This window comes from Phyllostomus hastatus, unplaced genomic scaffold (genome assembly GCF_019186645.2).
Source record: "Phyllostomus hastatus isolate PE091 unplaced genomic scaffold, TTU_PhHast_1.1 phas_contig_148, whole genome shotgun sequence".
Lineage (NCBI taxonomy): Eukaryota > Metazoa > Chordata > Mammalia > Chiroptera > Phyllostomidae > Phyllostomus > Phyllostomus hastatus.
This window is the reverse complement of record NW_025333607.1, coordinates 8,605,675-8,621,406: the sequence shown is the minus strand read 5'-3', so window position 1 is coordinate 8,621,406 and position 15,732 is coordinate 8,605,675. Positions and strand designations below refer to the sequence as shown.

The 15,732-nt window shown below is 40.1% G+C and overlaps 1 protein-coding gene across 1 annotated transcript in view; it reads right to left on the bottom strand.

Moving 5' to 3' along the window:
• The window catches only part of KMO (kynurenine 3-monooxygenase), a 41,568-nt gene that overhangs the window by 4,229 nt on the left and 21,607 nt on the right, over positions 1–15,732 (bottom strand). Inside the window, 9 exon segments of the mRNA XM_045859631.1 lie at positions 904–963; positions 1,386–1,487; positions 2,922–3,004; positions 4,443–4,500; positions 6,354–6,501; positions 7,984–8,105; positions 9,209–9,280; positions 13,026–13,191; positions 14,568–14,655. Of these exon segments, the coding sequence (XP_045715587.1) occupies positions 904–963; positions 1,386–1,487; positions 2,922–3,004; positions 4,443–4,500; positions 6,354–6,501; positions 7,984–8,105; positions 9,209–9,280; positions 13,026–13,191; positions 14,568–14,655 (899 nt within the window).

Here is a 15,732-nt window from a genome sequence, read left to right as displayed (position 1 = left end):
TGGGTGTTAACTAGACTTATTGTGGTGATCCTTTTGCAATATATACAAATATTGAATCATTACATGGTATACCTGAAACTAATATAATGTTATGTCAATTATACCTTAATAACTTTTTAAAAAATGGTGTTTAAGGCTTTCTTACGATTCCAGCTCTTGCTTTAGCCATTTTCACATGTATGTGGTACCTTCCAGCTCCCCTGAAATACTTACCATTTTCACTCTGAACACATGAGAGGTTTCTTCAGCTTCTGGTGTTCTGGCCTGTTCCCACTCTCCTCCATGGGCAGTTTGTATATTTCCACTGCACTTGTCCATTCTCCCCCTAGTCTCTGAGCTATGAGAAGTATAGGGACTATTTCTTGTTCACTACCATGCCCAGCCCAGTCTCTACACTAAATACAACTATTTGTTGAGTGCGTGAAGTTGTAAAATTTCCAAAATGGAAGATCAGAAATCTGAATGTCTATTTACTGGCTTCTTTAGGCCAACTGCCCAAAATGAATATGGGATAGCATTATATTAGAACTTGAATGTTTTTTATAAGTGATTTATTTTTGTCCAGTTTTACAAATTAAACCCCTACGAGTATTGCATGGAGCAAAAGTCAATTGATACATAAAAGTAAAAAGTCACTTTGATAAAAAAAAGTAAAAAGGTTAGAATTAGCACCAATTTGGGTTTTTTTAAAATATCTTCCTTTCCAAAGCTCTCACTCACTCCCTTTGCCTCTTTTGTGAAGCACACTGCCTTCTGTGTACCCAGGGCATTTTTCATTTGGAAGGCAAACATTCCGTGTGAGTCACTTCATTTCTTTACATGCCTGAAGCACACATAACCAAAATGCTATGTATCTCGACACATCAGATTTAAAACAAGCAAAAAAATTGAGTCTGTCCCAACCTTTTTTTGCCAATGCCAGCGCAGCACTGCTTCATGGTACCTTATTCTGGAAAATGTGACCTGTAAGAAAGTTTAAAGAGTACCAGTACTCAGTGCATTCTTTAATGGCTAGTCAGAAAATTAAAATAAGGTAAAGGCTTAAGTTCAGACCTTCCCATGGTGTAGAGAGGAATGATGAAGGTGGAGGACCTTCCCATGGTGTAGAGGGGAATGAAGGTGGAGGACCTTCCCATGGTGTAGAGGGGAATGAAGGTGGAGGACCTTCCCATGGTATAGACAGGGATGAAGGTGGAGGACCTTCCCATGGTATAGATGGGGATGAAGGTGGAGGACCTTCCCATGGTGTAGAGGGGAATGAAGGTGGAGGACCTTCCCATGGTATAGACAGGGATGAAGGTGGAGGACCTTCCCATGGTATAGATGGGGATGAAGGTGGAGGACCTTCCCATGGTATAGATGGGGATGAAGGTGGAGGACCTTACCATGGTGTAGAGGGGAATAAAGGTGGAGGGCATGATAGTATGAAGAAATCTCTCCACATTTTTCTGGAAGATGAACCATCTTGAGGTGACGTGTGCTCGCATCTGCAATAATGCAAGAGGTTTCAGGAACACCTTGGACAAAATACCTTTCTTTCTTTACAATAACTTATGAATGCTTTTTTATTCTTATTCATCATAAAGCCAGACACAAAGTAGTCAGGTAAGTTCTTATTTCCAAAATCTCCATTCCCAATCCCTTTTGGTAATTCTCAGCAGTAGAGGTCATTATCATGAAAAGGTAGAGCAATTATACCAAACCTGTTGGAAAACTCTGTTTTGCTCAGAGGTGTATATGGGAACTGCAGTTTCTTCAGCTGGATCTGTGAGTACTCAGTGAGCCCAGAGATTTAACTAATTTCTGTTGCTTCCTGGTTGGTTTGGAATACTGTTTATGGCAGGGAAGTATCTGTTTAAAGGTACTCCATCTTCAGAACAAATATTGGGTTGTAGCTGTCTTGCTTTTAATGACACGGGAAAGACACATTAATGAGCCGTTTAGTATGTTATAGAACTTCCTTTACCACATATGAAACTACTCTGCTCAAATGGAAGTCCCCTTTATTACTTTCTGGCTTTAAAAAGAAGGAAAACGGCAACACTCTCTTCTTTAAATTTATCTGATAAAAATCTTTTAAATATACATTTAGGCTAAACATGAACTATGCATTTAAACTAAACATTTAAAACTATAACCACAATCTATTGTGACCTCTTCATGTGACTGGCTCAAATGGAATTATGGTTTTCTTCATGTAATTAATTTTCTGTCCATGATTTCTTTTTTCCAAGATTTTATTTATTTATTTTTGGAGAGCAGGGAAAGGAGGGAGAAAGAGAGAGAGAGAAACATCAATGTGTGGTTGCCTCTCACGTCCTCTACTTGCTACCTGGCCCATAACCCAGGCCCGTGCCCTGACTGGGAATCAAATCAGTGACCCTCTGGTTCACAGGCCGGCACTCAATGCACTGAGCCACACCAGCCAGGGCTTCTGACCATGATTTTTTTAGCATTACTTTTTTCTTTTTCAATATGTAATACCCCAAAGGAAGTTCAATGTGACTCTAAGGGTGCAGTTTATAATGATAAGAGTGGAAAGTCCATTTGACATTTCTCAGACTTTTCCAATGTATTAACGAACCCCTATTCAAGGTATATTTTCATTAAAACAGCATATTACGAACTACTCAATGTCTAAGGTTTGAGCTTGTGAATGATCAGAGACTGAATCAGACACTGTGTCATCTCTGTTACCTCCCACATGTCACTGAAGTATAGATAGAGGTGACGTGCACAGGTCATTGTCACTGTGTACATGGTCACGATCCACCTGTGTGTAAGGAATGCTGTGTGTGTGTGTGTGTGTGTGTGTGTGTGTGTGTGTGTTCTTTTGTACCTATTTTTTAAATTTTTTAAAAGAGCACTTGTCAGAGTTTCAGTGAAGACCACAGGGAGTAGAGCCACGCCCTCTCGCTCACCTCTATGTAATTGTACATGGATAGGTCCGAAATCGCATGGTCATCTGGAATTCTAAGTCTTGAGAATTCAGGAAGACACATACCTGGAAGCCAAGTAAAATAATGCAATGTTTCTAAGACAGTCTGTAAAAACTTTGCTGGACTCCACCGAGGTAAAATTAAATAGTGTATTCTTTCTAACCTTTTACAACTATGGGTAACCAGGCTGGCTGCATGACCAGCAACCAAGGAATACTGAGCAGTGACACATAAGTATTTCCTATTGTGATTAAGTAAAACTTATGATAAAGTTCATATAATGTATACTGGTTGTTTAGTAAGGCATTATCTTCCTTATGTCACGAACGGGAAGCAGTTCATATACATGAGTGTGCACGACCCCCACCCCCTTCTATATGTCCCCCCTTGCTACCCGATGTGCCAACTTTCACTGCACCTGAGACACCCTATTAGCTTAAACTGCAGGCCCCCCATCAGGCTGTGATCTCCCAGAAGCAGGCCCTGTGCTACATTCCTGTTTGAAATCTTAACCTGGTATATCTTAAATACCAAATAAGTACTTGGTACATTAATAACTAACTAATACAGTTTTTGGATGGCCAGACAAGTCTAGTTACTTAGGGAGTTGTTTCTAAAGTCAGAGAACCTGGGTACAAATCACCACTTCTCAGCTGCATGACTTGGGCAACAGTTTCTCAGCTTAAGTTTCCTCAGTTGTAAATTAAGACAACAAGAGTGTGCATGCCCCATGATTTCCATTGAGGACCCCATGAAACAATGCATTAAAAGAACATCAAGTTACCCAACTCATATGAACTATTCAGTGATGTTAGTTACGATTACTATTGTCGCATTATTATTGATCTTTGTTGCCTAGTACCCAAAGCCACTACTGACAGTATGTTCTGCCACATGAACCCTCCATCCACCTCCATTGTTGTTAGCAGATGAGACCAATCACTGAGGGCAAAGAAGGGAGGAAACAATACACCTCTGGATGCCCAGCGTCTGAATAAAACGACTGGGAAAGAAAGGAAGAAAACCACCAGCAATTTGCCCCGGAAGCTGTGATCTCTGCTGATCCAGACACCACAGTGCCAATGACTCCCTACAACATCGCCGGGAACTTACTTTGTGCCAGCTTTTTTTTTTTAAAGCATTACACAAATTATTTAATTCACAACGACTCTCTGAAGCAATACTCTGAAGGTATTATTATCACAACTTTATAGATGGAAAAAAGCACACTCGAGACTTTAAAAAGGTGACGTGACTCGCTCAAGGTCACACAGCTTGTAAGTTGGTGAGTCAGGACTGAAATCGAGGCTGGAGGACTGGAATGTCTCCCTCTCTAGGTGCTCGTCTGATATGGACAACAACAGTAGCAGAGGCTATTGATAGAAACATGTATAATGCTGAACGGGAAGTAGGCACAGTGGGTGTGTGATCATCCAGGATCAGAAAGAGGTCCACAGTCGATCAGCAGGACCGGTCCATGTCCATCTGAGAAATTTTACTTACTCAGGTCATTATTGAATTTATCCAATAACTCATCAAATACCAAGCAGTCTTCAAAGCCCTGAAATAAGAAAAATGGGAAAAAATAAACTGGAAAGAATAAAAGCTTCTTGGCAGTTTTGAATAGACCTTCCACCAATAGTTCATAGGATGTTTACCCTCCGCAAGGTCACACCAGCTGAATAGTCAGTCGCACCTGGCATTGAATGAGGATTTCTCAAGACCACCAACTGCATTATTGATGGTTTTGCCTTTGTCTGGTTCATATGTGTTATTTATAGTGATTTGGAATTTGATCAAAATTTAAATTACTCTTATAATTTTGATGGATCCCATTGCTTCTTCAAGAAGCAAGAATAATTATATTGCTTTACCCTGAGTATTAGAATTATATTTAAACTGTTCAGGTCTCTAAGATTCATATTTTGAGCAATTTAATGACAGGATAGAACTCTCATATTAATTTAGTTCCTATGGGCCAAAAGTAAAGCAAGCTTCCAGTATTAAGAGCTCTACAAAATCAGTAAGGTACTATGCAAAATACAGTGGGGAAGAAGGAAATCAAATCTGTTTCCTGCTTTCTAGGAATTCAGGCTACAGTTTTGGAGACAATATAAAGCATGTCAAAGTTAAAAAATAAAGTAATTTTCACATCAAATACAGAGGTTATATCTGAAGCAAATAAATTTACTTGTCGATTATATAGACTTAATTTAGATGCAAGAGATGCCATATAGAGCTGAGATAACACTTTTAAAATTCTCTACTTAATTAACTCATTTATTCCCCAAGAATCTCTAGGAAGTAGGTACTATTAAAATCCCACTTTTACAGATAAGGAAATGAAGATAACTTAGTTGTGCAATAACATATTTGAACAATTTGTGGAGTTAGGGTTTGACCCCAGGCCTTTTGAATCCAGAGCCTGGGCTTTTATCCAGTAAAGTTAGTGTGTATTTATGTTTTTATAAAACATAGTGTTAGCCACTGCTTTGTAGAATGTATAATTGATTAGATTCACAACCTGTTTGTACTTGGAATATATCCCAATCACCAAAACAATAAAAAAGACTATAATTATAAAACTCTTAGTTATCAAACATACACATTGTATCTGATCACTATTTCTTTTCTGAAATGGTGTTCTAGCCAGAAAGATAAAATTTCCAGGAAAGCAGTAGCGTTCAACATGTAATCTGTTTTATAGTTTAATTTAACCCTGTCAAGTGTGTTTTCCTTTCTTTTGGAAAGAAAAAGTGATGGAAAAAGAATAATTTGAGATATTTTCTTTCTCTGAGTCTAACATTTACATAGCTATGCATAATATCTAGAAAAAATATTTTAAGAATCAAGTCTTGAACTGCTGATAGGCAAGTCTCCAAATCTTAGGCAACCGATACATTTTCTAACTGCACAGATAATCATTTTAGGCTTTATGCTTTTTTTCTACATTCAAGTACTAGATTAAGCAATTCAAGACACCCATAATTAGTGCCGAATCTAGCTAAACAGCCGCTATGATTGTTGAATTGATTGTGTTCTCAGAGATTCTGTGGGGATAGTTTGAGACATTATTTTTTAATTCTTACCCAAGGATAAGGTATTGATTTTTGGAGAGAGAGGAAGGTGAAGAGAGAGAGAGAGAGAGAGAGAGAGAGAGAGAAACATGGACTTGTTGTTCCACTTATTATGCATTCATTGCTTACTTCTTGTATGCGCCCTGACCAGGGATCAAACCCACAATCTTGGCCTATCAGGATAGACACTCTAACCAACTAAGCTACTTGGCCAGGGCCTAGACATGATTTTATTATTATTATTATTATTGTTATTATTATTATTATTATTATTATTATTATTATTATTTTAATTTAAGAGCTTTTGGTTGGGATTTTCCCGGGGAAAAGAACTTACCGCATTCATCCCTTGCCCGAAGAAGGGCACGATGGCGTGAGCCGCGTCTCCCATCAGCAGACAGTGTGACTTGAAGTGGAAAGGCGAGCACTTCACGGAGATCATGGGCTGGGCGGGCAACAGAAAGAAATCTCGCGTCAGGTTTTGCCTTCAGAGAAAAATAGAGTGTAAAGATGTTAAATGGGGTAGAAAGTAGTGCTCACTTCTGTCACATTTACTGGCTTTATCACTAGGATTTTACTGACGGATACGCAAGAACACCAGGAAGAAAACAGGAAAGGGAGGAACTGGCGTGTCTTCTAGTCCCCAAATTCCATCGTCCTAATGACCTTCTTGGTTTGCCACGGTGTTCATTGCATTTGAAAAGAGCACATTTGGTTGCATGTCGGTAATCTGAAATATGTCAGCATTTTTATGTCATAAGAATGTCTTGTATGTGGGTCATGCAATTTTCAGTATATTGGTATGTTTTAGGTTATGGACACATCAAGATGTTGCCATGCATTGGATTAAACCCCAACACACCAAAATGAAAATTAATGTGAATATATATGTATTTGAAAGTGGACAGCTGTAAATCATAGCTAGTGTGTGAAAAGCATCCACAGAGGTTTGTGGAAGCATACTTGGAGAAACAGTATATAAATCTGGGTCTTAAATCTGGTTGGAAAGGCAAGAAATAGCCAAGGGACGTATGAGTTACATTTTGGTGCCAGACAGATTTCCATCAAGGTCGGAGAGAGAGAGAGGAGTACAGACGGAATTAATCAGCAGGAAGGGATGAAAACTGACAATTTTTCAAGGACCCACTACAGGCTGGCAGTGGCGATCCCTTCACCACAGTTGGCTCATTGAGTTTTCACAACTGCTCTAAAAAGTAGGTATCCTGGTGCCCATTTTAAAGGTGAAAAACCTGAGACTCAGGGAAGTAAAGGACAGAGAACTATTAAAATCGTGCTCTTTCTGCAGCCTTATGCTGTCTCCAGGAAGACACTGCCGGAGGGGGCAACTGAGCTGGGTTCCGGGAGGGAGGGATGGTGAGGACACAGGTACTGAGTGAGACCGGATGACAGCAGCTCACGTGGTAGGTGATGCTGACATGGGCCCGGGCAGCCGGGGGATCTAAACCAGACAGCTGATACAATTAACTGTCAACCTTGAACTTGATGTGAGCCAGGCCCTGGGCTGAATGATTTGTTGGCATGGTGTCCTTTAGTCCTCACTGTAACCCTTTGGGGCAGGAGCAGTACTAGTATTATCGTCATTTTACTGGGAGGGGCGGAGCTGTTGGGAAGCTTAAATGGCTATTGAGTGGTAAACCTGAACTTGAGGCTGCTGGTACCCTATATGTCACAGATTTGCTTGTCTATCAGGGGCTGGAGAGCCTGCACAGGATATATAGGAAGGCCAAGGGACATCAGTGACTTGTCTCCCAGAGAAACTGGCCAGGGCCCGGGCTTGTTTGGCTAGCTGCTCATAGCACAGAGTCCACTTTTGCTAATAGAGCCTTCATGGCTAGGTTGCTGTGCAGCCGGCTTTGCTTAAGCTAAATGGAAATAAGGCACATCACCTGCATTCGAATTTTGAATGACTCAAACCAATGGAGCAAACAGCACATCTTGAAACTTACTCTCCAATTAGAGGAATGGCATCTGGAAAGCACTTGTGAAAGAAAGCCAGCACATCTCGACTAGTTTGAAGTTTTTCAAACTCCTCAAAGGGCATGAACAAAGTGCACGTGAAAGATTTGTCCTGTGAGAAAAAAGAACGGTGTGAGAGGGAAGAGGAGGCCGTGGTGTGGGCGCAAAGGTGGGTCCCTAGACAGCAGGGGTCTTGCTGTGGCTGGTGACAGGCACCTGGGAGGAATGTCCCAGCACACAGGAAAGCACCCTGGCCTTTTCCCTTGACTTCCAAAGAAAAGCTCTGCCCAGCCTCAGGGCCACTCCCCAGCTTCTTGGTTACTAGGAGAGTTTCTACCCTGTAAACTCCAGAAATTTCCACTAAGTAAATACTAAACCTTAGATTGCTAATAGGTTGGTTGGATTTAATTTCTCCTCCTTTTTTTCTTCTACTGCTCCTTTTATGACAGTATGAATAAGCATCAGACCTCAGGACTGATAACAAGAGGGAGAAAGAAAAGGACCAACCAGAGAAACAGATAGCTATATCTATCTATATTACATAATAATAATAACAATAATAAAATAAGAATGGGAATATACAGGGTCCTGCACAAATAATGCCCCATTTTTATTATAAAATCTTTTATTACAAAATCATAAGCATGAAATTCTGTAACATAACAATATCACACTCAAGCACACCATATGACATTTTGGGTGAAATGTTCAAATTAAAACTATAAATTATTACACCCATATTATTACCCTACCATCCTCACTCAAGCAGGCGTTACTTCTGCCGGACACTGTATGTATTTTATATACTTATGTATCAAAAAAGTGTAGGGTCTAATGAACGAACTGCCATCCTCTTTATTTATAATCTATATTCCAATGTTTTATAAATCTTAAAGGCTTAAAGTACTTTCTAATATATGACCTAAGTCTCTTTGGCTTTATTTGGGGGACATTACTTCCTACAGCATCTCGGGAAAGATGGCAGGCCCCACACACCAACCCCCCACTAGTGGATGTCAAATCTTCTTTGCAAAGTAAATCATTGGAGCGGCTTCAGGATTTTCCTCAGGCATCCTGAAGTTTCAGGATGTAATCACTCAATAGACCAAACAGTGATGAGCTTACTTAGGTTTACACATACTAAGTGCAGAAGTAAACAGTAAAAAACACGAACTATAGATACAAAAGTACCGTTGATGCGAGACTCTACACTACCTTGTTAGGAAGTGCGATCATCATGAAGGTGTTTCTAGGCCAAATGTGCAGATAATTAGGCTCCATGGCATACTGCGGAAGACATGTACATATACCTGATTAGCATGTTAACGCACTCTGCTTGTTTTATCATTGTTTCCACACCAGTTTAGATCTGAATCATATTCATAGTGATATGCATGTCTATTTCCATATTAGAAAGAACCAGTCTTAGAAAACACTTTGTGTTCTGTCTTTATAAACTCACACTTAGGTGAGGTTTTCAAAATAGAACCATTGATTGCCTTTTATTACAAATGTACTTGATCACTTGACTTCAAAAAGTTTAAAATCAATACTCTGTTTTCTGTATGCCAGTGATGAGTTTTTGACACTAGGTACAACTGAAGATTTGAGAACAGGCTATAAGATGCTCTCTCTCTCTTCCTTCTCTTTGTTTCCATATATACACACATATACACATGTATGGATATACATATATTATATGTGTGTATAATATTTTTATACTTTTCATCTTATTTGGGGACACATTTCTATGACGGCAAGGTCCTAATTTAATTTTTATGGGCAAAACCAAATTTTGCAAGTAAGCCTCTTATCTCGTTTCTCACAAAATAAATAGTGGAGCAGTCTGGTCTCCTTAGTGACCCTTCTATAACACAATAGCAACCTGAGTAAGTATTGATTACTTGGGTAGATCAATGAACCCAAGACCCAACTGACCCAAACCTTAAATGTTCCCAAGGATATTTTATATATACAAGAATATCCAATCTATTTCCCAACTATTTCAAGTTTGCATTACTTTTTACAAATGCTTAGAAAGTACTTACTATGTGTGTGTATGTGTGTTTAAAATTAATTTATTTTTAGAGAGAGGGGGAGGGAGGGAGACAAGGAGGGAGAGAAACATCAGTGTGTGGTTGCCTTTCACATGGCCCCCACTGGGGACCTCGCCTGCAACCCAGGCATGTGCCCTGACTGGGAATTGAACCTGTGACATTTTGATTCCCATCCCATGCTCAATTCACCGAGCCACAATAGCCAGGGCTACCATGTGTATATTTTACATAGAAAGAAGAACTCAGGAAGCACGGAACAGCTTCCTGGCTGACATTTTCATACTTTGTTACAGTTATTTGTGTCTTAGGGGAAGAGACAATTCCTTCCTGGCTTTTTAATCCCCAGGGACCCAAAGGAAGCCCAGTACATAGACATAGGAGTGAACATATATGTAACTCTTTGACCTTGAAGATCTTACAGAGCAGTTGAATTGGCAACGTGTATCCATAAGGAAAGCCAAATAATTTGCCTTTAACAACAATTCAAGTGATAGAGAGACAGTAGGTGATTTGGTGCTGAATTAGAAATAGAGGAAGTAAGAGTTGAGCAGGGGGATAAATGATAATGGGAAAAAAACAATTAAAAATACAAAAAACACACACAAATAAATAAGTTTTAAAAATAATTTAGAAAAGAAAGAAATTTGTGGGGTGGGAGTGGTTAAAACAGGGGACTTAGGGATTCTACGGGGGCAAAGGGAAGGGGCTCCAGGGGGAGGGTGAGCTGCTGGGCGAAGTAGGGCTGCATGAGTGCGCAGTACAGAGATGGGCAGTAAGGAGAGAAGCCTGGGGCAGGCCGATGCCCTTGCTTTCCTCTCTTGCCATCTTCTGACAACCCCTACAATGTCTTAGAGCTCCAAAAGATAAGAAAGAGCAGAGGAATGATGTAGGAGGCCGTTCTGCATGGCATGGACCCAGCTCCCACTCGGAGATGCACAGGACACATGCCCACGGATAGGTTCTCTCGTGGGGAGTCAGGCCTGCAATATACCTAGGCCTCTTTGAGACTTGCTTTTGCTAAAACTCTCTCACCCTGAATTGAGACAGCAAATGCTTACTGTAACTTCCTAAAATCCATGCTAAACCTTCCAAGGACAAGTATAACCAGTTCAACTACTTTTCCCTTTTCATTTGCAAATATCCCTCTTCTGTGATGTGATTAGCAGCAGCAGCTCCTTTGTTTTCTGTAAAAGGTAACCACCTAAAGCCAACCTGTGCATAGTAAATGAGGACCATCATGTAATGGCCCGAGAAACCCAGTAAAGGCCCTGTCATGGCGGAGGCTACGGCTTTTGCTCCCCTTGAGAGAGAAGCCATGCTTACCCTTTTCTTCCACAGGACTCGGTAGTCTGTGTGAATGTCTTGTGTCTCATCCACAATGTGGCAGACCCCATGAGCTGGGGTCCGCATCAGAATGACAGCTGACTGATTTATTATTTCCTGCAATATTTTTCTCAGGCTGTATATGGTTTAACATGGCAACAAGGGAACCAGAAAGCTCCTTGGAGAATGTGTTTGCCAATGATACATCTGATAAGGTGTTAATATCCAAAATTTATAGTGGGCTTATAAAACTCAACACCAAAAAACAAAGAATCCAGCTTAAAAATGGACAAAAGACCTTAATAGACACTTCTCCAAAGAGGACATACAGATGGCCAATAGACATATGAAAAGATGCTCAGTGTCACTAATCACTAGAGAAATGCAAATTAAAACTACAGTGAGATACCACCTTACACCTGTCAGAATGGCTGTCATCAATAAATCAACAAATAACAAGTGCTGGTGAGGATGTGGAGAAAGGGGAACCCATTCACATTGCTGGTGGGAATGCAGACTGGTGCAGCCACTGTAGAAAGTGGTATGGAGATACCTTAAAAAATTAAAAATGGAACTGCTTTGTGACCCAGTGATTGCACTTCTGGGTATTTATCCAAAGAAACCTGAAACACTGATTTGAAAGAATATATGCCCCACTATGTTCATTGTAGCGTTATTTATAATAGGCAATATTTGGAAGCAGCCCAAGTGCCCATCAGTAGATGAGTGGATAGAAAAGCTGTATACATAGACACAATGCAATATCACTTGGCTGTAAAAAGAAGGAAATCTTATCCTTTGCCAGGGCATGGAAGGACCTGGAGAACATTATGCTAAGTGAAATAAGTTAGTTAGAGAAAGACAAGTACCATATGATTTCACTCATGAATCTAATGAACAAAATAAACAAACAAGCGAAATAGAAACAGAAGCACAGATAGAGAACATACTGACAGCTCTCAGAGGGAGAGTGGGTTGAGGGGTGGGTGAAAAAGGTGAAGGGATTAAGTCACAAATGCCTCATAGACACAGACAACAGTATGGTGATTAAAGAGGAAAAGGGGGGTGGGGGAGGTTGAAGAGGGTATACGGGGGAAATGGTGACGGAAGGAGACTTGACTTGGGGTGGTGAACACGCAATACAATATACACATGATATTTTATAGACTAATACACCTGAAACCTATGCAATTGTATTAACCAATGTCACCCCAATAAATTCAATCTAAAAACTCCTTGGAAATCTCTTTGCAACAACTTGCTGTTCACTTTATTTAATAACCATTATTAATTTAATCATGAGAATAAGACCTCCCAATTGTCAGTGTGCAGAATTGATTCCCAGCCCACTTTTTTCCTCCCAAGAGAAAACAGAGAAATGATATTATAATCTGAGACAAATTCCCTGTGTGTTTCCAGTAGGATAGTTATAATTCCTCTCTTTCTTTACTTCTTAGGAAAGTATCTCAAAGGTGATGGAGAGAGAGTGATATTATTAAAGGGACCTCTAGCCCAATTTATTACTAATGACAAAATCCTTTGCCAATCCTCCAAACTAAGACATGAGACTGGGAACAACCGCACTAGAATATGCCTCCACCCTACTATGATGCCAGGCGTGTGTAAAGGGGATAAGAAAGGAAAGGACTTACATCTCCATCCTTAGAGGGAATGGTCAACTCCATGTACCCATGAGGAATGTACTGTTGACTGTAATCAAAGCGGGGTTTCTTCATGAGGTGAGCTCTGACGGTTGAATAGGCACCATCACACCCTACAATGAGGTCACAGGTGACATCTTTGGGAACTTCATCCGATCTGAAAAATAAAATGAACCATCCAATTTTTTTTTTCAAAAAAGTCTAGTGGTCAAAATGATAATGTACTTCCACCTGGGTGTATAAAAAGTAGCAAGTCAATAGGGCTACTACTCCCTTTTACAAATCTGACTTACAGATTTCATTTGACAAGCTAGAAAGATGGTAACACCCTCTATCACGGGTTTTCTTCTGAGACTGAGAATAACACACACCCACAGTGATTAATAAACACACGCCAGGCCATGGAAGTGTGTCTGAGAGTTGAATTCCCTGCATGAAGGAAAAGAATCTTGAAAAGAAGGCAAAGCATTCCACGTGGAGGGAATGTATGAACCACCGAAGTGATAGGACCAGGATTTTTAATGAACACATTTGTCTTGAGCAGAGGGTAGCGGGAGATAAGCTTAAGAAAAGAATATAGTTTGGGAGGGGAAAAAGGGAGAAGATTATGTTGGATGCTATGACAAAAGGTTTAAGTATATTTTCCTGGCAAAAGGGGAAAAAGTAATTTTTTTCAATTGGGTGATTGATGTATGAGAAGTGGTCACTTAATCTCACTTGCACTAGATGGATTGAAGTGGACGCAGGATGTGGAAGAGAAGGGAAATGGGCACCAGGTGACCGCAGCAGCCTACCTAAAGCAGGGCTGACAGCCAAGGACTGTGGTGCTCAGGAAGAAGACACAGACTCTGAGGCCGGCAGAAAAATGAGGAGAACATAGGGAAAGGGGCCCATGACAGTGATTCAGATTCCCTGGATGATAGAACTAGTCAGGAGTGGGGCACGCTCGGAGAAAAACAGGTGATCGAGGTTTCAGATGTGTTGGAGGTATGGCAAGAGGTACCCATGAAGATGATTCATGAGAAATTAACACTGGTTAGGACTGAATTTAGGACTGAGAATGCAGGTGCAGGCCTGGGCTAGAGAGGTTCCTTTTAGAGATGTGAGGTTATAAATGTTGGATGGACTGGGAGTCCATGACACACCCATCGCCAGAGTGGGATGGGAGACTTGGAACTTAGGAGGCAATAGAGCAGACAAATAGCATCCACACAGAGAGGAGAAACAGGGCTGTGGAGGGTCATCTATTTCCAGCAAGGAGAGAGCATGAAGCAGAGTGGGGTCCGCAGTGTGGGGTCCCCACTATGGGAGAATGTGGGAGGCTGAGCGAGCAGGAGGACCACTGGCATCCTAGGCAGAAGGAATCTAAGGTCTCTTTTCAATGTAAAACTCAGCAAATCTAGGAACTAGCTGAATTAGCCTTTTAGTAATTCAACTCTTTCAAAAGAGCCAAAGAACAAAGTTTACGGAGACGGTTCACGCCAACCCTTCCCTTTCCCCTCTGAAGTCAACAGGCTGTGGGGCATTCATTACCCGAGCACCGTGATGGTTCTCTCCTCGGGATTACATTTCAACAGCCTGTGGCCAAAGTACACCTTTGCGTTGGGATATTTCTCGATAGCTGAGGAAACAAAAAAAAGCAAACAAAAATAAAATTCCAATTCTTGCTTCACTTATTCAAATTCAAATATTAATTATTTTCTGACAACAGAACTATTTATTCTTACCAATGTAAACATGATTGAAGTGGTAATTTGACATTTGAATCTGACATTTGACATTTGAATCTGAATTTGACATTTGGCAAATGCTGTAGGATAATTTGATAGTAAAAGGCATGAATAAAAATCAACTACTCTCATCTAAAAAAAAAAATCCACCTAACTCCACTATGCAAAGTCTTACATTGCTGTAATTATTGACACCCTGGAAAGGAAACAGGCATTGCATATTTTTAAAAATTGCCTGTAATTTAAGGTTTCATTTGTGGTTGAAAATGCTCAACCAAAGTCTCTACAACTTGAACTTCTAATCCAAGTTGTGACAAATATAGATTATTGACACTCATTCTTTTTATAATCACACTCTGGAACACCAAGGGGGGAAATGAGTAATAATACTTGAAATTTCTCAAAAAATAGAATCAGGTTATGTTAGTGTTTTATTAATTCACCAGCTAGCTAGCAATAGAATTTAGTGATTTTCATCTTCTGAACTAATAATCATGTTCTTGTCATAGTAGTAAAATATGATTTTTGCCCCTATGAATTCTTAAGGATAGGGAAGCTATAATTACTTCTAGAAGGCTATTTATTGCTTCCAAAGCTACAAATCAGGATGTAGAAATGAGCCCACACCATATAAATGGAGTAACCAAGATCCTGGAAGGAAAAAGAAGATGCCTGAGATCACAGAAAATAAAGTCAGACTTTCAACTCAGTATTCCTGCCCGTGATTATCTCCTTTTTGTCTAAGTGTTGGACTCTTCTGTTCCATTCTGACTAAATGTGATTTGGGGTTTGAAGACTTTAAGATTCTGGAATGCGAGAGTGGAGATTTTAGAATATTGAAATCTGAGCGACCATAAATCAAAGACTTATTCATGTGTAAGAACTCTTTTGGCAAATAATTTTAGGGAAATCAAAATTTCCCTGAACGACTAAGGCTATATTTCACAAACACAAAATGTATCTTTGTA